This window comes from Lytechinus pictus, chromosome 9 (genome assembly GCF_037042905.1).
Source record: "Lytechinus pictus isolate F3 Inbred chromosome 9, Lp3.0, whole genome shotgun sequence".
NCBI classification, from domain to species: Eukaryota; Metazoa; Echinodermata; class Echinoidea; order Temnopleuroida; family Toxopneustidae; genus Lytechinus; species Lytechinus pictus.
In genome coordinates, this window is record NC_087253.1 from 2,425,750 (window position 1) to 2,451,595 (window position 25,846).

General features: G+C 38.9%; 1 protein-coding gene across 5 annotated transcripts in view; it reads right to left on the minus strand.

Annotated features, from left to right (window-relative positions):
* LOC129268442 (mediator of RNA polymerase II transcription subunit 25-like) overlaps positions 1 to 25,846 on the minus strand; it is a 37,265-nt gene that overhangs the window by 8,568 nt on the left and 2,851 nt on the right. For 2 of the 5 annotated variants that reach the window (XM_064104471.1, XM_064104469.1), the window contains exons 2-13: positions 25,141 to 25,326; positions 23,682 to 23,915; positions 22,274 to 22,370; positions 16,259 to 16,449; positions 15,617 to 15,685; positions 14,823 to 14,966; positions 12,882 to 13,019; positions 10,544 to 10,657; positions 9,386 to 9,553; positions 8,453 to 8,497; positions 5,101 to 5,343; positions 2,144 to 2,245 (exon numbers count right to left, since the gene is read on the minus strand). In XM_064104471.1, the coding sequence (XP_063960541.1) occupies positions 2,144 to 2,245; positions 5,101 to 5,343; positions 8,453 to 8,497; positions 9,386 to 9,553; positions 10,544 to 10,657; positions 12,882 to 13,019; positions 14,823 to 14,966; positions 15,617 to 15,685; positions 16,259 to 16,449; positions 22,274 to 22,370; positions 23,682 to 23,915; positions 25,141 to 25,326 (1,731 nt within the window). The remainder of the gene's footprint in view (positions 1 to 2,143; positions 2,246 to 5,100; positions 5,344 to 8,452; positions 8,498 to 9,385; positions 9,554 to 10,543; positions 10,658 to 12,881; positions 13,020 to 14,822; positions 14,967 to 15,616; positions 15,686 to 16,258; positions 16,450 to 22,273; positions 22,371 to 23,681; positions 23,916 to 25,140; positions 25,327 to 25,846) is intronic. The other 3 variants (XM_064104473.1, XM_064104472.1, XM_064104470.1) reach the window with 2 other exon arrangements.

Genomic DNA, 25,846 nt, shown 5'->3' on the forward strand with positions numbered 1-25,846 from the left:
GAAAAGGAAACTTAGTCATTAGAATAAAATTTGCTGTGTACCATACATTCAACAAAGTTTTCATATCTTAATGTCCAAATCATTGCTAACAAAAAAATTATTGATTAATAATAATAATAGGCATTTATATAGCGCCATCTGTCTAGAAATATTCTATTCCGAGGCGCGTTGTTATTATTATTATTACCCCGGCTTTAGCTCGAGCTGCCTCTCAGCGCTCATGCATTCAAGGAATTTACCTGCTGGGTACCTATTCACCTCACCTGGGTCGAGTGCAGCACAATGTGGATAAATTTCTTGCTGAAGGAAATTACGCCATGGCTGGGATTCGAACCCACGACCCTCTGTTTCAAAGTCAGAAGCCTTATCCACTGGGCCACAACGCTCCACACATGATTCCATGATAAAAACTAGTTTGTGTATTTACATGTACCTTAGTGTTATTCTGCATAAATATTTGGCAAGGGTGGGGGATGGGAGATCTTTGTATATGACTTTATGAGAAATTTGAGTCATGAACTTGACAAAATATATGGAATTTTGCAAATTATAAGTAGATTTACAATGTACATGTACATTAAAATCATTGTAGTATAAAGAAAACTTTTCAACGCAACGAATGGATTTTTATGCAATTTACATGTAATTGAGATTAAAAAAATATGGACATAAAGTCAACATCTGAGAAAAATTGATGAATTAAAAACTATTTATTGAAAAAAAGATATAAAAAATTAAATTAATTAAATCAAACTTAGTATATCAATTTGGGCACTCCATACTAAATGGGTTTTATTACAAAAACACCCTTATGATAACCTAAATTCCTATGCCTCTATTAACTAAAAACAGGGTGCAAATTTTTTTAGATTTGTACAGCATTGCGTTGCATTTTGAAGCGAACAATTACAAACACTGTCCACAAATTGCTACAATCTCGTGACAAATTAAGCCATTTCTATGATATTGGCCAGAGAGGATATCACAGAAAATGGTTCCTGCCTCTGTTTCGGGTATAATCACGCATGACACGGTATGCCGCTTTGGAAATATGAAAACTGCTTTACAATTAAACCGATGCTTTTACAGTGGAATATCTTACATTCTATGAGAAGTTGATGCCGCCTGTCTTTTACTTAAACAAGAAGGGGGGGCGCTGTTCAAAACATTAATTCAACCTTATCAATGGGTTCTTATTGGTTCTTATTCACGAGGGGCAATATTCATACTGCACAAGAAGGCTCATGTTTTCATTATGTGACGGGCAAATTGGCATCCATTCTCTTAAAACAGGAGAGGTCGCTATTCGGCGGTAGTATTTATTAAAACCGGAGGAGCACTGTAGCATAATGAAAAATGGGGAGGGGCACTATTTATAATAAATACAGGAGGACTGGATTTTTTTTCGTGAAGGACAACAGGAGGGTCTCTATAATGAAAACAGGAGTGGCGCAATTCACTATGAAAAACAGGAGGGGAAGTACCTGTAATGACAACAGGAGGGGAGCAATACGAAGAACAAGTGGGTGTTTCATAAAGCTGTTCGTAAGATAAGAGCGGCTTTAAGGACTGGTGATCCTTTGTGTTTTAAAGTGATATTCACCATTAAATGTTAATTGGTGATTTACTTAGCGCGTAAAAAGGATTCACCAGTCATTCTTAAAGTAATTCTTACAAACAGCATTATGAAACGCCCCCCCCCCCTCCCCGGAAAGGAGCTGAAAATAGGAGGGACACTATTCATGAGTGCCAGTTGGAATGTTGAACGTTTGTAGCAGGCATTAACCACTAGAGTGACAACACTAGCTCCAGCGTATATAAATCTCTATTCACTATTTGTAATTAAGAATGATTTATGTCACTTAAAGCGTAACCGCTGGGAAATTATCAACACATTTAAGAAAGCTCAGGGACTCATTGCCATAGGTCCTATCTGAGGGCTTGTGGTAGTGAGAACCCATACCTAACCGGATTGCACTATAGCATCAATTGGTTTTGAAATGCAGATTGATGCCTAACAGCACTCTTTGCATGAGCTTTCAAGCTTCCTAAGCGTAAGGCACGTAATTTTGTTTTCCTATGGCGGCGCTTTACTATTGTGCGGACCGACTACCGTGTCAGGTGCGATCGAACCTTGACTTACGAGATTGGCTTCTCTTTCTCGTTCTATCAGGATCTTGGATTGTTTGGTTTTTCCCGTTTGTTGCGCCGGCGGTGCCGGTTGCTGCTGCGACTGCGGTGCTTGCTGTTGTGTTCAAATAGAGGAGACAATAAAGAGATAGGGAAAGAACAATACAAGCTGAAGAACAGCCATGGATTATCATAAAAATAAATGCATAGTCAATAAACACTAATAATGGATTAATGACAACCGCTTTTGCTTTTATCTGTGATCACTTTAGCCTTTATTTGACCTCCTAACATTTTTATTTTGTTCTCGCTTTCTCTATTAATTCATCAAACATGATTTGACTTAAGTAGAGTGCACATCTCCTATGGACTCGATTATCTCCAGAATAGATCTCAACGGGTTAAAGATGAAAGCAGATCCACATAACCTGTTGACTTTGATATACTTTCTTTTAACTTTGGTCCTTTTCCTCTTTAACTTTGATTCTCTTCCCTTCCTCTTTAACTTTGATTCTCTTCCCTTCCTCTGTAACTTTAACCCCACTTCCTGATTAATTTTGATCCCTCCCCTTTCAAATTTGACCAATTCCTCCTTTAACTTTGAACCCCCTTTCCTTTTATTTTTGACCCCTTTTCTCCCCATTAAATTTTACTCCCTCCTCCTTTACCTTTGACCCCTCCCCCCGTCTGCTGCTTCCCAGCTAAGCAAGTACACACATCAAAATACGCTTTACGCAAAATAGCTGGCATCCTATTTGATTCCTATCACTAGACGACAAAAGTTGGCGAGTCCTGGACTGGATCTTTGACTAGTCAAAATCTTCAGATGCCAAAGAACATATGATTTACAATACTCCAGCAAGGTTTAAATAGAGTTGTGACATAATTAAAGGCTATTGCAACTTTGAGGCTGGCCTGGGGCCCTAACTTTCAAAAAGTTGAGATGTACGTTCAACTCCGACTCGAAATGAGTTGATTTTGAGTTGGGTACGTCATAGATAATGCAACTTTCGTCAATCACAATTTGAGGATAATTTGAATCTATTGTACCTCTTTGTAAGATGGGGCCCATGGCCAAGACTACTTATACCAGTAAGCTCAGGGGACAGTTTTATCAATCGTCTAATGCCAATTCGTCCAATTGCCAACTCGTCTACTATCATTTGGTCTGCCATCAGCTCGACCACTGACCACATGGTCTACTTTCATTTAGTCTAATGCCATTCCGTTTAATAACCAGTTGGTCCAATAGTCATATAGTCCATATACCATTTGGTCTAATTGGACTTCGTGTTAAATTGTGCAAAATGCATGAAAATGAAATGGATATTAGACCAACTGGTTATGAGACAAAATGGTCATAGACGAAATGGTGATTAGACGAAATGTCGATAGGCGGAATATCATTAGACTAAATGAAAGTAGACCGTGTGGAGAGTGGACGAGTTGGCAGTAGACGAATTGGCAATTTACCCACAAGTCTACATTCAAATTACAAGTCAATTTCAGGTACCAAATTAATCACCAGCTACTCTCTGTGAGTTGTTAGCACATCAAACCAAACAAATCCAGTTACATAAACTAAAAAGAAAGACCATCCCCATACATCAAACCACTTCACGAAGATGAACATGAAAACTGCCTCAAAATTTATGAAGGTGTTACAATGTCATAAAATCTTGCCACCTCAAACTTGAGCAACCTACATTACTTCATAAAATACATACATGTACATATACAAACAGATACGGTAACAAGAGAACTAACGTATGTGTTGAAGTAATAATATGTGTTAAACAATGTAGATTGGTATGAAGCTATCAAAACACACACACATTACATTACATTACATTACATACGCAGGTGAGTTGAATATGAATCAATGAATATTCAATGAATAAAGCTATTACTATACAATATCTCTTTTCCAAAATTGTGAATGCTGTAGCACACCTCAAATAATATTTGATATCTCCGACTTTCCAATGACAACTCACTTGAGAGTTTTGTTTAGAATGCCTGACTGGCCCAAAATGAGATATCAATCAAAACAATGCTGGTTTATTCTGCTATGATCAATGGTATGTAGCAAGCATTAGGTATATGTGGGATATAATTTTGGCGAGCCTATCTAAACCAGAATGTGCTTGCTAAAAAAGGATTCTGAAAAATAAAGCACTGGTGGGTGTTTCATAAAGCTGTTCGTAAGTTAAGAGCGACTTTAAGAACGACTGGTGATCCTTTCTTATGGTAAATGATATTCACCATTAATGTTCATTGGTGATTATTTAGCGCGTAAGAAAGGTTCACCAGTCGTTCTCAAAGTCGCTCTTAACTAACGAACAGCTTTATGAAACGGTCCCCAGGTCTCCAGACTCTTGTTGCAAAAGAACCTTGACTGAACTGAAAATGACAAATGAAGAGCTTGTGATACGTAATATTCTATATTAACTCTTCCTCTACGTTACAGAGAGGGAGGGCAAAAGTTCATGGAAATGGTAACAATTTTAGCTGCCTTTCAGTGAAATCTTGTCTGCATATGGGCAATTTCACGTTTCCTGATCATCAACTGCTTACTTTATGCAGAAATTGTGGGATCAGAAGGACAAGGCTAACAAGTCCATAAGCAGAGACAAAGGATTACCCCCCCAAAAAAAAAAAAAAAAAAATATTGCTAACTTGTCTACACAACCCTATGGACAAACTTACTCTGATATAGGGACATGGAGTAATTCTGGGTGAACATTGCTTGTTTTTCCAAAATAGGGATAAGTCCCTATTAAATAGAACGACATAAAGAATAGGGAAAGCATAAAGGCCCTTGGCAGAATTCCTGCTAAAATTTGTGGCCACACTTGGCTCAGACTATTCCTGAGGTACATGTAGCTTAGATTCAAACATGACGTACTTGCTTGATCCTAGGACCTTACCCACTTAAGAGACAGTCCACTAACAACTAGGCCATCTTACCTGCTGCTGTGCGGCAGAAGCACTAGCTACTGTTGTTGCATTGCTAAAGCTTGAGGGAGTCGCGGCACCAGACACCGACTGGCTCCCTGACACCTGTGCCTGTTGTTGAGCTTGCTGTTGGGCAGCCTTCTGCCTGGCAGCTGCTGCAGCTGCCGCCGCTGCTGCCGCTGCTGATGCTGCAGCTGCGGCAGCAGATTGTGCCTGAGATTGTTGCTGCTGTTGCTGCTGTTGTTGCTGATTGCCCTGTAACATGAATGCAATCAGATCAATAAACACTATGGCCCATATTCTGAGCTCTGGTTTAAATTAAACCCTGGTTTGAATTTGTGATTTAACTATGGAGAGCCAATTGGGGCTTAAATCCCTAACAGTAGACATCCAATTTATGAACTCATATGAAACCCAAATTGTCTGGGAATGATAACTTAAGGATTTCGAAATATTTTTCTTCATTATAAAAGCAACAGGAAATAAAATAGTAATCATAGAAAATACACAATGTAAACAAAATTTTGGAATTTTTAGCTCCCCATAGTTTTAGAGCAGAGTTAGACCATGGTCTAAGCTAAACCTGACATTTAAAGACAAATTCAGGCAGAGTTCAACATCGCTATCAGGCCATATATTCCAATCTACCATATATGCATGTGATACAGAGTCCTGTTTTGTGAAGATTTGTTATAATAAAAAAGTGCAAAATCTCTATAACAAGTTCACTATCAGCCAATCAGCTCAAATGATTTCAGAAGCTTAAAACTGTTCTTGCAAATTTGATATAACAGGTTTCATGAAACTGCCCCCAGATGTGAGTTTAAAAAGTGGAACAACTTCTTAGATTTATTATTTTTTGTGTGTGTGGATAATTGTAAATTATAAATGTCAACTGCATTGGTATTATGGAAATGTGTCAGTAGCAGTGAAGAGTTGTGTGTATCTTTTCAATGAAATTGATGTATTACAAGAAAATATTGAACTCTGCTAGTACACTGTATGCAATAATATTGTTATTAAACTTCATTGCTTAGCAAGAATAAATGAATATGAGAAATGTTTAGATCCACAACTCTTTGATATAAAATTCTTCTTATGGTTTATTGTACATGACTGAACTTGGCAATTTATTAATTTAAAATCATCTACCACTGAGAAAACACACCAAAATTTCATTTACTGGTACTGTAACTACAGCTAGTAGTGCCACCATCACCAACACCACTTCTACAATGCTATTCTAGTTAAACTAAAACTACTATCACTACTACTACTACTACCACTACTACTACTACTACTAGTACTACTACTACTACTACTACTACTACTACTACTACTACTACTACTACTACTACTACTTCTACTACTACTACTACTACTACTACTACTACTACTACTACTACTACTACTACTACTACTACTTACTACTACTTACTACTACTACTACTACTACTACTACTACTACTACTACTACTACTACTACTACTACTACTACTACTACTACTACTACTACTACTACTACTACTACTACTTCTTCTACTACTTCTACTACTACTACTACTACTACTACTACTACTACTACTACTACTACTACAACTACCGCCACTACTACTAATACTTGCTTATATAGTGCATAGTACTAGTACATGTACCTCCTTATCAAAAGTATTTAAGTGGTCTACAATAAAAGCAGCATAGGCTGGCTTTAACCCAGCTACTGTTACATGCACAAGCATTTCAAGGAATACATTTTTGCCAGGTACCCATTTACCTCACCTATTAATACTGCTATTACTACTACTACTACTACTACTACTGCTGCTAATACTACTACTACTACTACTACTACTACTACTACTACTACTACTACTACTGCTACCACCACTACTACTACCACCACTACTACTACTACTACTACTACCACCACCACCACCACCACCACCACCACCACCACCACCACCACCACCACCACCACCACCACCACCACCACCACCACCACCACCACCACCACCACTACTACTACTACTACTACTACTACTACTACTACTACTGCTGCTGCTGCTGCTACCACCACTACTACTACTACTACTACCACTACTACTACCACTACCACTACTACTACTACCACTACTACCACTAATACCACTACTACCACTACTACTACTGCTCCTACCACTGCTCCTACCACTACTACTACTACTACTACTACTACTACCACTACTACTACTACTACTACTACTACTACTACTACTTCTACTACTACTACTACTACTACTACTACTACTACCACTACCACTACCACTACCACTTCTACTACTACTACTACTACTACTACTACTACTACTACTACTACTACCATTACTACTACAATAACTACTACTAATGGTACAAGTATCACTATTAGGACTACTTTGAAGGTTTGCAAGGTGGTCCAGATTACGTGGGAGAGGTGTACAAATTGCCATGTGTGGTTAGTCTTGAAAAGGATTGTAGGGTGGTGCAGTGATAGAGGTGATAATGGAAGGCAAGAAAGAGAATATTACGAGTATTTTACTATACTATTATATAATACTCCTTTGTCCTAATATTTCTATAATTTCTACCACTTCTATATTTTCATTCCTACTCTAGCCTCCACCATCACTACATGTATCTTGTTACGCCCCAATGCTATCGGTACTCCCGCTGACATACAGGGCGCAATTTGAAGTAAACAATATCTTCGCCTGCGTAGAGAGTGGCAAATAAAGAAAATTTCTTACAAAGAAACTTATAATCTACAGCACATCAGGGTCCTGTAACACAAAGGTTAGCCATTAACCGTACGCTTGATTTTCAAGATTGATTTTACATTGTACATGTAGCTTAAAGGTAAATGCTAGTTTTGGTAACGATATCAAAATGAGTTCGTACAGAATCCAATGAAATGACCACCAAAGTGTCTGTTTGTATAAATAAAACGTATGTGCCAAAGGATTCTGGAAGAAATTGTGTAATTGCTGAGAAATCAGCAAATAAGCATAGGATTCGGGTAGAGCGTCGGGCCCGACATTCAAAGCAATAATTATACACTGTCCCACGTGCGCTTATCTGTGTTGGGGATTTTCAGTCTGAACATTTTTCAGCGTAGATTTCAAGATTTCACGAAGTTCAGTTCATGTAACTGTACCAGATCTAGATCCTCGATGATATACTGACAATTAAGCCTTGTTTTACAGACTTTCTCATGAAATCAGTGTTTACTGCAACTACTGGAATTTCTCTTTAAGCTAGTGCAATCGATCATAGAAAAATGTTTGATGATTGCTAAGCTTTGTATTACGGGCCCCAGCTCTAAATATCACATGTTGTTGCAACTTACCGGTTGTTGTTGCTGTTGCTGCTGCTGCTGCATCGATGACGGTGTCTGACAGAATAGTAGAAACAAAATTAATATTTTCACACAACAAAATTGTCGGTACCTGATCAATATTCACAGGCGCTTTGGGCATGTCTTTCAGCTAGGATTCCCCCGAGAGTTTTCATTTCTTCTTATTTTCCCAATAATCATACACAAAATGATGTGGATAATTAATAAGGAAACAAGGTAGAAGCCAATGATCAGGATGCCTTATGAAAGATTTGACCCAATTGACCAAAAGGGCTGAGTATTTGGAAGGTACCTTGAAAAAGAGAACACCCCCCAACCAAAAATGAGGGATGAATAACAGCTAGTGTATAAACAGATCATTATACCATGATAAATGTGAATTAGCTCAGAATGGGTTAAAGTAAGCATGAGTGGTTCCCAATGCGCGAAACAATACCAGTTCACACTATAGGTGAGTTACAATTCAGTAAGGGTTGGATACAAACAAACACAAAATGAAATATGAACTTGATCATTCTTTCAAAACCATTAGGTTACAAGGGACAGTGAATGTATGGAGTGAGACATTGCCACAAAGATTTGATTGCTATCATTTGACATGGTTTGATGCATGACAAGCTTACACATTGTATGGCTATGAAATCTGAACATGGGTTCTTGGTACTTGTATTAATTTTCAAGAATTTGCTCTTGCCTGAAATGATGTTTGTGAAGCAAGAAACAGAAAGTACACAGAATATATGAGTTTGTATTGTATGGACATATGAGCTATTCATGATGTAAAACATAGGCTTCCAAAGCACATGGCTCATAAAAAGATACATGTATGTGAATAAATATTAACAAGATGGAAGCGGAGTAGAATGTCTGCTGAAAATGTTGAAGTATAATGTCTGATAACGAAATCAAGAATACAAATTTCACCTGTTCATGACTCTTCTTATGCCGAGTGACAAGAGCTCTGAACGTATTCACAAATGATGCCTGGTCAATTGGGATCAGTCCCACAAACTGCATTTTTTGTTGGGAGTAGAGCAGGATAAGCACACGTATGCTTGAGGGCCCCTCAGTAGGGAAGTGAACACAGCCGGCCTAGTGTTTGAGAAGAAATATACAAAAGGACAATGGGAAAGATTTAGACATGAGTGTATATGATCAAATATATTTGGTGACTTAAATATTCCAGAAAAATAAATAATCTATGCATTCCCTGTAGAAATTTCCCACATTGTGCTGCACTCAACCAGACCAGGGTGAGGTAAAAGAGTACCTAGTAGGAATTTATTCCTTGAATTACTTGCATGCTGGAAAAAGCTTGCTGGGCTGAATGAGAGTCATGAGATGCTAAATGGTTATATAATATTGACTGGCATTGAAGACCAAAATACTTGCCCAAAGTTGGCTCGTAATATGGGGTTCGCGAGAGAAATACATGTACATGAAAATTAATGCCAGTCAATATCATCATAACTACCTTTACTCTTTGTGCACTGGACCATGAACCCACCTGTACTGAATTATTTTCAGGGAGGGAAACAATGCATTGTTTGTTGAGTGTGAAATGCGAAGTTCGCATGGCACCGAGTGTGCATTGGTGCGAAGTACGCGTGGAAAGGGTTAAGCTAAATACGCTTTAATGGGTAGCTCAAGCTATATTTTGTAGCAATAAGTCTATGCCTGTAACCTACCCCATACTTCTATTTTCACCTTATAAATTAATGAAGAAATCCTAGCTAAGTAATTGTGACATAAATTGTTACTGCACATGCGCTGATCGTCCGTGGCGCACAGACAATCTCGCCCTTGAGTTGATCGACTGGGAATATGGATATCATGGACTGATAATTTGGCAAGGACGCAGAACAGTAAAAGGAGAAAAATTTACGTAGAAGGTGTATGAATATTATAGTCCATAGACACATAGCTGAACCCTGGTTGGGCCATTGTGATGTACTCTGTGTTGAGTTAATCAATTAGACGGACAAAATACATGTAAATATCTTTTCTCCCAAATGCCTCATTCAGATAATACTACGCAAACTAAATATTAGTATCATTATTAGTATGTGACTGATTACTTACAAATGGTTTCTGTGTTGATCTGATGAGTGCTTTGTAGGACTGTATATCAGTGTCTTTATCAGGAAAGGAGAATAATACCGTCTTGTTGTTTTTCACCAAGGCTCCAAGTTGTTGCTAAAATCAAAAGAAAGTATAAATGACAATTTGAATGTGTATTCTTTGTTCATGTACATGTACAGTATATGCTTGAAGGAATTGCTATTATTGGAAATTTCCTTTCACCAAAGTCAGGTTCTATGAATACACATGTACATGTATGTAGTTTATATTCCCAGAAGTGCTGGCATAGATATTACATCTGCAAACAAACTCCATATGTACAATACAATAATTAGGACTTTAGCAATCAAAGAGAGCCCATGACAGTAAAATCAATAAGACAGGCCTTACCCAAAATTTACAAGTAATAGGGCATGAAAGTTATTCTGAGTTGATTCAAACATATGCCATAAATCCACACTTTGCCTCTCTCTACCCAGGATTTCAATGGGTACCCAGTAGGATGCAAAAGCCTTAAAGTGATTGGTTAACATTGGTTTGACTTTTAAAAAATCTGAGCTAGAAGGTCACACTTGTCACCTGTGTCTGTGATATGTTACAAAAATGAAGCCCAGAAAAAATTGCGTTCGAAAATAATTATTTAGTGCTTCAAAAATTGAAGTATAAAGTGACCGAAAACACCATCTTAATTTCATCCCATACACTTATGTGTACTATTTAGGCGTCTATAAGACGCCTATTTACAAAATCGGGGTTCGCCTTGTAGTTTTAGCTTTTCATTCTCAATAATGGTTGTTTTCAGGGTTTATTAGTTCTAATACATGCACTTGTACACATGTTTAATCTTGGTTTGAGAATTTTTTAAATCGGCTGCTCACAAAGTTAAACAATACCTTTAATTTATAGCATGCCTAGCAATTGAGATTTGTTGGATTGTTCCACAGGGAGTGGAGAAAGTACATACGCTGTGTGCGGGCATACCAGGATCTGATGACTGGGGTAATAATATATCTGTAAAGCACTCAAGGACATGTAGTTCAGGGCCCTGTCTTACGAAGAGTTGCTACTGATTCGATCAACCACAACTATGGCAAGTCAGCAATGTCAATAATGCATGTTTGTTCAAAAGCAGACGTGCCAACCTCTGGGAATGAAAATTTGTATTCTGTGGACAAAAAAACTGTATTTTTCCCCAAAAAATGTATTTCATAAAAAAATGTGCAAAGGCTGCATGCAAGCTAAAATGCGCACTGCTCATGCAGATAAAACAAAAACATTGAAACGTGTATACATGTATCTCACCCTGATTTTAACATAATGATTAAAAAAAAAACAAGTTACCTGAAATTACATTGATCCAATAACCATATTTGTGTAAGTTTTATGAAATAGAGACATATAGAGATGATTTTTCTCAATAAATTACGATTTTGTAAAAAAAATAAAATAAAAAAAAATAAAAAATTTCAACAAAACCGTATATACTAAATACGCCAAAAACGTACTGGTTGGCAGCTCTGCAAAATTTGTCTTAGAAATGATGTATATTTTATACATTCATTGTTTTCTTGACAATTCAGTGTGTAATAATGACATTGATGGATTTCCATATTAGGTAAGGTTGATCGGATCAATCGCAATTCTTCATCAGACAGGGGGCCAGATATATCAAGCGTTATGTAAAATCGTACTATCGTTATTATATCATTACTTACCAAGAACTTGTGAGGGATGACCTGCATGATGAGTTCTATAATGCATGTTTGTTAAAAATATATCTGAGAAATGATGTATATTTTATACATTCATTGTTTTGACAATGCAGTGTGTTCTAAAAAAACAGAGGGTCGTGGGTTCGAATCCCAGCCATGGCGTAATTTCCTTCGGCAAGAAACTGATCCACAATGTGCTGCACTCAACCCAGGTGAGGTAAATGGGTACCGGTAGGAAGTAATTCCTTAAAAAGCTGTGTGCGCTATGAACGCCTAGCTTAGCCGGGTAATATAGGAGCGCCTTGAGCACCTAACAAGGTGGATATGTGCGCAATATAAATACCCTACAGGTATATTATTATTATTATTATTTCCATATTAGGTAAGGTTGATCGGATCAATCGCAACTCTTTGTAAGACGGGGGCCAGATATATCAAGCATTATTATATCATTACTAACCAAGAACTTTCTTGTGGTAAATGGTATATTCATTGGCGATTTGGTTAAGCGCGTAAGAAAGGTTCACCAGTCGTTCTTAAAGTCACTCTTAACTTACGAACAGCTTTATGAAATGGCCCCATCCCCCCACCCCCCCCCGTACTATTATTATTATATCATTACTTACCAAGAACTTGTGAGGGATGACTTGCATGATGAGTTGCTTCGGCCAGTTGTCTGTCTTCAAGTTGGCATCAGGCTGGGCTAAGATATGACAGTTAACTGCTCTTGTTTGCTTCTGCTCGTTGGGCACCGACCGTGATCTCTGCAATCAAGAGAACAAGGGCGACAATAAGGACGACGATATTAAGGACTGAATTATTGTTATAGTGGAACAAACATAGAGTGTTGTACATGTATATCTGTGCAGCACTTTGTAACTGAAAGGAAAAGTTGCTATATCAAATATTTGGATTGGATTGGATATCATTCATAAAAGATAAAGAAAGATTTATCCTGTGCTAGGAACATTTTTGAGCATTTTTGAGAAATGTATCAATCAGTTCAAATTGGGCACCGACCGTGATCTCTGCAATCAAGAGAACAAGGGCGACAATAAGGACGACGATATTAAGGACAACGGTATTTAGGATAATATGGATTATAAGGACAATGAATTGCAAGGATTAAGCTGAACATTCCGAGGTGTTGAATTATTGTTATAGTGGAACAAACATGGAGTGGTGTGTGTGTGCAGCACTTTGTAACCGAAAGGAAAAGTTGCTATATCAAATATTTGGATTGGATTGGATATTATTATTGGATTATAGCTCAGTCGGTAGAGCGGGGATTCGTATTCCGGTGACCCGGGGTTCGATTCCCACTTGTTGCGCTAGCAGTGCCCTTTGGTAAGGCATTAATCCTCAGTACCAGGTCCTTCGGAGAGGACCTTAAGCCGTCGGTCCTCTGGTTGCTTGCTTACAAGCATTCATGCTTTCTTAGCAATCAGGTAAAAAATCACCACCAATACCAACATTCATAAAAGATAAAGAAAGATTTATCCTGTGCTAGGAACATTTTTGAGCATTTTTGAGAAATGAATCAATCAGTTCAAATTGGGCACCGACCGTGATCTCTTCAATCAAGATAATAAGGATGATGTTATTCATAAAGGTAAACTTCTTTAGAAAGATGCAACAATCAGTTTACATTGAATTTTAATTTTGAAATTGTTGCTATTTAGGCCCGTATTCTGAAGTCGGGTTGAACTTAAACTCAGGTTTAAAGTTGTGGTTTAAGTATGGATAGCCAATTGTTAAAGAAATCAATAACAATAGAGATATTATATTTCAGCTCATTTGCCTCTCAAATCATTCATAATTGTCTAGGAAGTATAAATAGATGATTGTCTTCACCATCGATGAATCAGGAAAGAGCACAGTAAACATAAGAAACATACACTTTTGGCTTCCCATAATTTTAGCAAAGAGTTAGACCATGGTCTAAGTTAAACATGACTTCAGAATACGGGCCTTAGAGTTCATATTAGGCAGAGAAGACACAAGGTGAACCATAAGCCTCCTCTATATTATCTGTAACACTAAGCAAACCTTGAAAATTATATTCCATGATGCGGAATCTTGCTAGGCTAACAAGCGGTATCTTTTTAATTCACTTAATGTTGGCAATTTTTAAAGAGAATAATCCTAATTTCAAGCATGTTTTGGATAAATCATTTCAACAAAACATTGCTGTAAAGAAAATTCAGGTACTGACTCATCAACAACAACAAAACTTTGGAAAAACAATCTTTGACTTTTTCTCACAGAAAGTTTTGCACAACAGGAAGAAACATGTGCATACTCATCCTGTTACGATGATCTTTACGGGTTTTCATGGATATGAATAGTATATGAAGGCCTACATATATGTACATGGTTTTTACCGTAAACTTCCATGATCATCCTGTTACGTTTGCATGCACTGTTAGCGTGCCTTCATACACTACTTATATCCATAATTGAGAGCAGTAAAACTCTCCAAATGAGCAATGACATTAAAACTGTTTTATTACGGACTGTGTATTTCAGCGTGTACAAAACTTCTTAGATTGGTCAGACCAACTTACATCATGCCATTCTAGAGACCCTGTCCAGATGACTTGTTGTGTAGGTTGTTGCTGTTGAGGAGGTCCTCCCGCTACTGCTCCTTGTTGAGGCTTACCGGGCCCAACAGGTTGTGGTATTCTTGTGGCTACTCCTATAGCAGCTCCCTGATGAAAGAAGATGAAAATCACATCATAAGTTAAATGCATTGTTGAACATTTGACTTTGCTTTGACTTTTTTAATAAGAGCTGCAAGGTCCTATTGGTTACCGGTACTTGTGAATGCGATATATTGCAAAAATAACAAGGTCTTGAAAAATGCACCAGAAATTTATTTTTAAAGATTATTATTTTTGTTAATCAAGTGATAGGTAACACCATTCAAATTTTAATCCTTCTACAATTAGAGTCTCCAACTGAGAAATTAAATGATTTTGAAACACAGATCTATATCTTGAAAGTGTCTGGGCATATTTGATTTTTTTTCCATGGATGTTATCTTCTATCCATATGAACAATATCAATTACAACAGATATTAAACTTCAGGATTTTTTTTCAATAAGACCTTTTAATGTTTACAAAACGAATGTCTACAACCTGTTGATCACTGAATTCTGTAATTGCCATACGCTTTGCGAATAGATCATCTGGTTCCATAAGGCAGCAGGTTAAGATGTACAACAAATCAATTGGGTGAATTTAAGTTCTGTATTGAAGGATGGTGTTGCAGTCTAAGCACTCGAGTTGGTGTATGAATTGTATGATATGCTTCGCGCAGGGACCATACCACGTTCCACTACGCAATAGATTGCTTACCGGTTGTTGGGGCATCATGTTCTGTCCCTGCATTGGTCCAGTCGGCTGAGGAATAGGTAGATTGACTCCCTGTGATAAAGATGAGGAATTTGAGGTTATTAATACCATTATTCTGAGAAGGGATTATCATTATTCATCAACATTAATAGAAATATTTTGATCATCACAATCATCACTACCATCTAAATATTTAAACTTCACTATAAATACCAAAATCGTCATTATTGTTACTATCAAAATCATTATCCCCAACAGAACCATCATCATCACCACCATCAAAACATCTAGCATTATGATGATGATCATCACCACCACCTCCACCACAATCATCATCATCACCACAATCATCATACCATCATCACCATCATCACCACCACCATCATCATCACCACAATCAACATTACCATCATCATCACCACCATCATCATCATCACCACAATCATCATTACCACCATCATCATCATCACCACCACCATCATCATCACCACAATCAACATTACCATCATCATCATCATCACCACCATCATCATCACCACAATCATCATTACCATCATCATCACCACAATCATCATTACCATCATCACCATTATCATAACCACCATCATCACCATCATCATCATCATCACCACCACCACTACTGACCGGATTCTGCTGCTGCCCCATCACGTTCTGTCCTATGCCTGTGGGCTGTGGGATGGCGGGGTTCCCTCCCTGTGGTCCGAAGGTTGGCGGGGTGGCCATACCGCTACCCTGCTTCTGGGCTGGAGCTGGGGTGACCGGTCCTGATTGCTGGGGTGTATTCTGCTGCTGTGGGAACTGGTTCATATGTTGATCTGTCAATCATGAATAATTAGGCAGTTATTTACATCGATTCTATACCAAGTCCAGAAAGAGATGGCTAGTGACTTTGTCCAGAATTCAAATCTAACATCGTCCCAATTCATTCATACTTGACGGGAATTGCCAGTGCTTTTATTTATTATCAATAATAATATGGGATTTGTATAGCATGTATCCACCTTGCTTGGTGCTCATATATTACCCCAGCTAAGCTAGTCTACCGATTCCGGTGGGCACAGCTTTTTGAAGATTTTTTCCCGACCAGTACCCATTCACCTCACATGGGTTGAGTGCAGCACAATGTGAGTAAACTTCTTGCTGCAGGAAAACAAGCCATGGCTTAGAATTGAACCCATGCCCTTCAGATCAAAAGACGAGTCTTAACTACTAGACCGGGACGCCCCCACACAGATCCCTACAATCTGGCAATAAGGGCAGCATAAAACCAGAAAGAATTCAGGCAAGGTATCTTGTGTTTTGCATCTTGCTGCGATGGGACACCCACGTGGTCTGTCTGCTCTGGTACATGTTCAGTGCATGACAAACCTCATTCATTTACAGCCTTTTAGATGAACATGTAGTCAATGACTAACATTCTGTCTAGAAAATAATATTGTTTAACATACACTAGGAAAGGATATGGTATATAACTAATTCTGTTGGAAAACAATTTATCTACTGTCAGCAAATTCAATCCCCCCCCTTTAAATTCATCTGACAAAATCATCTTTTGATGAGAGTTAACCCACATCAGCCCAATTTCGCATTCTAGCTCTGCAGAGTCTGATTACCTTGCACCGATGTGCCCCTCAAAAACTTGAGCAAGTCTTTGAGTCCCATGGACGGACTCTTTCCCTCATCACAATTAGATCTCTGATTCTGGTCTCCTGGGACAGCAAGTTGACCATCTTGCACTCTGAATGTTTCCTTTTCATTGTCAATCTCACTCTGGGCTTTTTTGTCAACCACCACGTGGTCATGTCTCTTATTCTGGTCTTGCGTGTTCCCAACTCTTGCACGAGTACCATCTAGTCGACTCAATTTGTCATTTTCACCGACAGATGCATTTTGCAGCGTGACGTCGGTGCTGCGGACACTCTGAGCTTCCATTGTGTTGTCATATCTCTTGTTCTGATCTTGCATGATCCCAACATTTTGAGTATCATCTTGTCGAATCAATCCGTCATTTTCACTCAACGACTTATTTGGAAACATGACGACAGTACTCTGGAAATGTTGATCTTCCATCGCGTCGTCATTTTTCTGATCTTGGGGATTACCAACATTTTTTCCATTTAACCTGTCATTTTTGAAGGACTCATTTGGAAACTCTGTGCTCTGGACATTTTGAGCTTCCTTTACGGAGTAATATGTCCCATTCATGTCTTGAGGGTTACCAGCATGTTGTGTACCATCCTTTCCACTCGATCTTTCATTTTCACTGATGGAATCATTTGCAAAATCTGTGCTCCGTACATTCTGAGCCTGTTCAATGTAGTCATAATTCTGGTCTTGCATGTTTTTAACATGTTGAGTATCGACATGCTGACTCAATCTCACATTTCCACTGATTGACTCATTGGGAAACTGTGTGCTCTGGACATTTTGGGCCTGTGCCTCCATCATGTTGTCATACCTCGCATTCTGGTATTCCGTGTTACCAACATACTGAGCATCATTACATCCACTCCATCTACTATATTCCCTGCTTGACTCATTAGTAAAAGGCTGTGCCCTTCTGACATTTTGAGCTCCCATCATGTAGTCATATCCCTGGTTTTGCCCTCCTACATTCCCAAGCTGTTGGACATGACCTTCCCTCCTGAATGCTTCGCTTTCATTGGCAGGCTGATTCTGCCCCACTGAACCTGATGTCCATGAATGCTGCGCTTCCATCATGCAATCATATCTCTGGTTCTGTCCCAGGTTAGAAGAAGGTCTGCTATAATTTTGTGTGCAGTTTCTTGTATCTTTGCTGGCAAAATATTTATGCTCCATAAATTTTAATCTTAAATGCAAGAAGTCAACATTCAAACGACTATGTTGCTGATACAGATCGTCAATGCGCTTATGATCGTTATCTATCAAAGCAGTTAATTTAACCTCTACCATTCGCAGAAGGTCAAAAATCTTGTCATTCCATGCCTTCAGGAGTGATTCAGCCATAACCATTGCATCCTTAAGATCGCTTTCAAACGTTTCTAGAAAATGCAGAGCGGGGGTTTCAGGAGGAGCTCTTGGTTCACCTGAAGCGCCGCCTGGTGTGGTATCATCATCTTGGTTTCTGCAATGGTCAAGTGGTTCTTCATTTGTAGCCTTGCCTGAGGTATGACTGTCATCTATGCCTATGACTGGTAACATCTCACCGGGTGACTTCCTCTTCACTCTCCTTGGTTCTCTTGGTGCGCAACCTGAAAACAAATCACCTGGCATTCTGGGAGAGCCATTTTCAGGTATGGTATGGTCCAGCGATTCTTCACTTGTTGCATTGCCTGAGGTATCACTGACATCTCTATCCACCTTAGATAACAAGTCTCTTGGTAATTGAAACAAATCATCACCTGTCATTTTGCAAGAGTTATCTAGGTTATGGTCGAGTGATTCTTCATTAGGAGCCTTGCTTGAGGTATAACGGACATCTACTGGTGTCATATTACTCGATGGTTCTTCTTTCACCTTCACTTCAGTCTTGCTTTCAATGTTATTATTCTTCTTAGACACAAATCCTTGAAACAAGTCATTACCTACTATTCTGCAAGAACTGTCTTCATGTAGGCTATGGTCCAGTGATTCTCCATTAGGAGACTTGCATGAGGAATCACTTATATGCGTACCCATTACTGGTGACATGTCAGTAGGTGTTTGAAACAAATATTCAGCTGCCTTTCCATGAGAGCTACATGTATGTAGGTTTAGTTCCACTGATTCTTCAATATGTGCCTTGCTTGAGGTATCACTGTCATATGTATCCATTACTGGTGACATGTCACTAAGTGGTTCTTCTATCACCTTCACTCCATTATTGCTTGCAATGCTGTGTCTTTTCCTGGAGACGAATCCTAGAACCGAATCATCACCTCTCATTCGATGAGATATATCTCCATTATGGTCGAGTGATTCATCATTGGTAGCATTTCTTGAGGTATCACTGTCATATGTATCCATTACTGGTGACATGTCACTAAGTGGTCCATCTTTCACCTTCACTCCATTATTGCTTGCAATGCTGTGTCTGTTCCTTGAGACGAATCCTTGAAATATAAAGTCATCACCTGCCATTCGATGAGATCTATCAAGATTATGGTCATGATCGAGTGATTCTTCATTAGATGCCTTGCTTGAGGTATCACTGTCATATGTATCCATTACTGGTGACATGTCACTAAGTGGTTCATCTTTCACCTTCACTCCATTATTGCTTGCAATGCTGTGTCCTTTCCGTGACACAAATCCTTGAAATAAGTCATCACGTGCCATTTGATGGGATATATCCAGGTCATGGTTGAGTGATTCTTCATTGGTAGTATTGCTTGAGGTATCACTGTCATTGGCATCACTAAGGGGTTCTTCTTTCACCCTAACTCCATTTTTACTGGCAATGTTGCCACTTTTCCTAGAGATGAGCCAACTCATTTTACTCACAGAATAAAATTCCCCACTCACTTCTAGCTGATACTAAAGTCAATGACAAAATGCTGGTTGTTGTTTTATGAAAGATCCATTTCTTCAATCACTAGTGACAGGGTCAAACGCCATAACAATCATGTGTAATAGTCCAGCACCTCAAAGTTGTCCACTAAATTATCAAAACAGAATCACTCCTGATGATCAGCATTCAATTATTAAAAGCTTTCTGGAATTTGGAAAAGTCACTCGAGTGCGAGGCTGGCAGTCTGATCACTGGACTAACCGATGAATGCTTTAAGCGTTGACATCATTCAAAATGGCCACTATGACGCTTCTTTCATAAGAATAGTTTAATCATTAAGCCAGTTTCCTCTCTACATGCTATTCAAACACTTAAAGATTTTAAAGTAAAGCTCCGCAGGAAGTTCAGAGATAAAGTAGTCGCTAAACAAGAAAATCAGTTCTTATCTCCTCTCATTTACTATGCACATGCTTATGAGAAGGCTGCACAATTTCCCTACTTCACAGAGAATGTGGGGAATACCACAATGAGGGCTATTCCCCACATTTATGATAGAGGGAGACAGAGAGGTAAAGAGAGGTAAACACGCACACACATAAAGAAGAATGGGGAAGGAAGGATGGGAGAGAGAGGAAGAGAGAGAGAGAGAGGGGGGCAGAGGGGTAAAGATAGAGAGAGACACACACACATACATAAAAGGGATGGGGAAGTAGGGAGATGGGGAAAGAGTGACAATATAGAGGGGAAGAGAGAGAGCCAGAAAGGGGGAGGGAAGGAGGTAAAGAGGGGGGAGGGGAAGAGGCATCAGAACTGAGACAGACACAGACATAAAGGCCCGAATTCACAAAGGTGGTTTTGAAAACCCACGGTTGAATCCATGGTTTATGCAGATTTCCTGGTATAAATTACGCTTAATTGAGCGTGTATCGGGAGCGTGTATAAAACATGTCCAATGATGATGCGCGCTTTTGTCACAGTGCGCCAAATTGACGCCTGTTACCATGGTAAGATACGCTATTCTATTCATGAGTCCACTGTTTGAAGAGTGGAATCATTATTCAAAACAGTGGACTCATGAATAAAATAGCGTGGATAACCACGGCAACAGGCGTCGATTTGGCACACTGTTACAAAAGCGTGCATCAGCATTGGACATTTTTTTATTAATATACGCAGTAAATAAGCGTAATTTATACAGAAAATCTGCAAAATCCAAGGACTCAATCATGGGTTTTCAAAACCACCTTTGTGAATTCGGGCCGAAGAGGGGGAAGTAGGGAGAAGGGCAAAGAGTAACAATATAGAGAGGAAGAGAGAAAGAGGGAGAAAAAATACAAAAAGGAGGAGGGAAGGAGGGACAGAAGGCGGGAGGGAGACAGCAAGTAAAACCTCGCTTATCTGGGTCCCGTAATATAAAATTAAGTGATTAATTGTATGCTTGATTTTCACGATTGATTTTACATTGTAGTCAACGCAATCAAATGTAGACAAATGTTCTACGATCCTTACTAAGCTTTGTGTTACGGGCCCGAGTTCATGTTGGAAAGCAGCACTCTCCCATAAATCTGAAAAGGCCTGAACAGAGACAACAAGTGGGACAACTTTTTTTCTATATAAGATTGAATTTTCTCTGTATCATGAAATATGTATTTACTTGGTACTTTTGAGGATTTAGAATTCCAATATTGACTTTCTTTTGGTATGTGAGAATTTTTTTTTTTTAAGACAAACATGTTAATTTTTTTTAAATAGGTGGATTAAGGAATATAAGGGGAAGATGAGTAGAGGTATATTGCAGTAAGAGCAATTGCCTGTTTAATAAATATAACAAAAAAAATACATATGACGAAAAAAAATCAAAGGCGAGTCTGTAATTATGCATTTCATTGGAAGAAATTCAAGTAGCGTTTGATTTGCACTTTTTCTGTAATTGGCCCAGAATACAAGTGATTTTATAATAAACGTATGTGGATTAAAATGATTGCTGGAAAAGTAAGGGCTCTGTGGCACAAAGGATTACAATCAATTGGTAAATAACACCGGCCAATCAGAGGAATCGTTGCAGGCTCATTTTCTTCAAAAGACTGACTAGGAGCCAATCAGAAACAATCTTTTACATAATACAATCGGTTGCAATCCTTTGTTACATGACTTGGACTGAGACTAACTTTGCGTATGAGACCTCTGTTTCTCAGCTTCCTTGCTGATCTGTTGAACTGCCATTAGAGCGGCAGAGGGCGCTCTAACACCAGCAGCAGTCGTAGCCTGCAAGAAACACAATACAGAAATAAGCATTAAAATCATGGTTGGGTCAAAAAGAATTTATCTGTTAGAGCAGCATGGGCAAGTGTACCTTTATCATCTGTAAATACATTTATTTGTTTTATTTTTATTCATATAATAATTATAATAATAGCTGGATTTAGCGCTTTTTGCTTGAGGATACAAAGCGCTTGCTATTATTACCCTGGCTTTAGCTCGAGCTACCATCATCGGTGCTCAGTGCATGCAAGGAATTAATCCTACCAGTTACTTATTCACCTCACCTGGGTCGAGTGCAGCACAATTTGGATAAAGTTCTTGCTGAAGGAAAACACGCCATGGCTACGATTCGAACCCACGACCCTCTGTTTGAAAGGCGAGAGTCAGAACCACTAGACCACGACGTGACCACATGCACATACATGTATATGATTAGTATTTCTTTCTTCCTAAACTATACCTAAATTTTACATGTATGAGGGGGGGGTACTCAAAAAACGCTAGCTGCTGGATCTTTACAGTTTGTGGAAGAGAGTTCCACATTTCACATGAGCAAGGCCCGTTCCCCCCCCCCTCCATTATTTCTTTTAAACCGTAAATGGTTATAAATGTTGATTGGAAGTTGAGGATCGTAAGTAAGGTTTGTGTTCACTGCTATGGATAAAAGACTTATTGTAACTAGGTGAAGTTCCAGTGACATTATGAAAGACCAAAGGAAGGATTTTAAAGACTCTTTGTGTCGTAGTCTAGTGGTTCTGACTGTTGTCTTTCAATCTAAGGGGCGTGAGTTTGATTCTAAGCCATGGCGTATTTTCCTTCAGCAAGAAATTTACCCACTTTGTACCACACTCTCAAACTGGGTGAAGTGCATGGGCACTCAGTAGGAAGAAATTCCTTGGATGCTCAAGCTCCCAGTCGAGGTAGCCGTGCTATAACCGAGGTAATAATAATATCATGTAAAGCATGGCCCACCGGGAGAACAGTATTCGGAACTTAAGTGGCTACCCAGGGTAAAATATGACGGTATTATCATTGTATTATTATTATACATACGGTCCCTAATGGGGCAACTAATGAAGACTTATCAAGACAAGGGTGTAGTGACTGCGCTTGCTGGATAGAGTGATGATGCATGCCCCTGCATTTTGCAACTCTTGCAGTTTCCCAATTTGAGAATCAGGTAAGTTGTATGGGAGAGCAATACCAAAAGCAATTCATAAAAATAAGTGCATGTACCAGTTTCTCTGTTGCTGAGCAAGTGATACCTTTTCCTATGAAGACAAGTGGGTCTGAATGACATTTGAAGGAACTTACCGATGCCATGTTATGGAATAAGGGTTGTGAGCTGGTTATAGTGACGTTGGGTTGGTTCATTCCTGGACCTCCCATTGGAGACGGTACAGACGTGTTCCCCTGTGACATCATATGAGGAAGAGTAGTGCCCTTTGGACCTACGGGTTGCTGCTGCTGCTGTTGCTGCTGCTGCTGCTGCTGCTGTTGCTGCTGCTGCTGCTGCTGCTGCTGCTGCTGCTGTTGCTGCTGTTGCTGCTGTAAAAGAAAAGGAGATTATGATGATGAAAATGATAATGGCTTTAATAACCCTTTGAACCTTGAAATATTGAAAGCAGTCATGACCCACACCCTGATCTATTTGCATGCATCGACCACATAATAAAAATCCCCAGGAATCAAAGCACACAGGGACATCTACCCCCGCTTGGAGCCGAGCCGGCCCGGCCCGCTGAAGTTGTTCGGTTTCTTGTAAACCTAGTCTACAGAAAATATCTCATCTCTATAGTGTTTCTGTTATCCTCAAGATCACTGCTTAGACTGTAGTAAAATTCATCAATGCGCGTAGCTCCCCATAGTCAGCAGGTGACCCGCGCATATTATGTGCGACAGTTAACGCACGATCTCATTGATTAATAACAGGAAGTGCAAGACCTCTGAGCATAAATTAACCAAAGCAGTCATACATTTTTTTTTACAATTTTGTAGTTACACTTTAATTAGTAATTTTGAAACTCCCAGTGGTCTAATGCTTGCCTAATTGTGGCCCAGTTAAAGAAATAAAGTGCAACATGAACTGCACCCAATCAGAATTATGTACTGAAGATTTCTTCCAAGATTTGATATTTTGTGTTAAATTCTTTGCAAGTTGATGGATCAGCAGTGTGTAACTAATAACACCTGGTGGGTGTTTCATAAAGCTGCTCGTAAGATAAGAGCGACTTTAAGAACGACTGGTGATCCTTTCTTTTGGTAAATGGTATACACCATACATGCCATAGACGATGGTTTAGCGCGTAAGAAAGGATCACCAGTCGTTCTTAAAGTCGCTCGTACATGTAACTTACGAACAGCTTTATGAAACGGGCCCCAGGGGGTGTTTCACAAAGATCTATTTATGACTTAGAGTCGCACTTAAATGCAGACATGTATGCAACGCGCAATCCTATTGATCAATACACAGTAAGGCACGTCTTCTTGGCATGATCTGACCAATGCGGTCATGCATTTTATTCAGCACACAGCTAGGCATTTAAGTGCAACTCTATGTCATTCTTAAATCATTGATAAACAACCCCAGGGGTCTGAAGACTTACAACAATTGCAACTTTGCCATTATAGTACCCCATATGGAAACATTGATTGTGCTTGGCTGCTGAGCACCGTTACCATGGTTGTAATACCATAATGGCAAAGTTACAATATTCATAACTCTTTATAAAATGGGCCCCTGGTAAAAGCCAAAAGACAATTTTTTACATACCCTCTGTTGTTGTGACTGGAACATCCCCTTTGTTTGTGCAGGAGTAGGAGTCTGTTGCTGCTGCTGTTGTTGTTGTTGCTGCTGCTGCTGTTGCTGTTGTTTCAGATGTTGTTGCTGTTGCTTCAACTGGAAGATGCGTTGTAATTGCTCGGGAGTGAATTTCCTTGAAAGATCTGTACCTGGGAGCTATAGATGTCCAAATTACAAAAACCGACATACATGTATAAGGATAGCTTGTTGGGTGTATTTTCTAAATGTAACCCATCGCCTAATTAAACCAGGTGGTCACTGTCCCAGGAAGGCCTCAGGGAACGAAAGAATTCAGAAGTCAACCGGTAAATACAGTAGAGAGTGCATAATCATAGCTGTATTAGATTGTTTCTATCCAAAGGGTTAAACAAACTTTTAAGGAAACCAAAACCCAAGGAAGTAGTATTGAGAGGAGCAATTAAAAACAACTTTCACAAAAATTGGTTATAAAATTAAGTTTTGCAACACTTTTGATAGGGGTCTTCAAAATGGCTGATTTTGTGGACAACTCTCCATTTACTTATTCATTTTTTTATTTGTTTTATTAACCAGAGACTTCTGGGGGCCATCTTAAAAAGAGTAACGACTCATCCAATAAATCGTTTCTCTATGGAAATCCATCAGTGCCATAATTTTTTCAAAAGGAAATTTGCAAAATGTCCTTTGAAAACAAAGG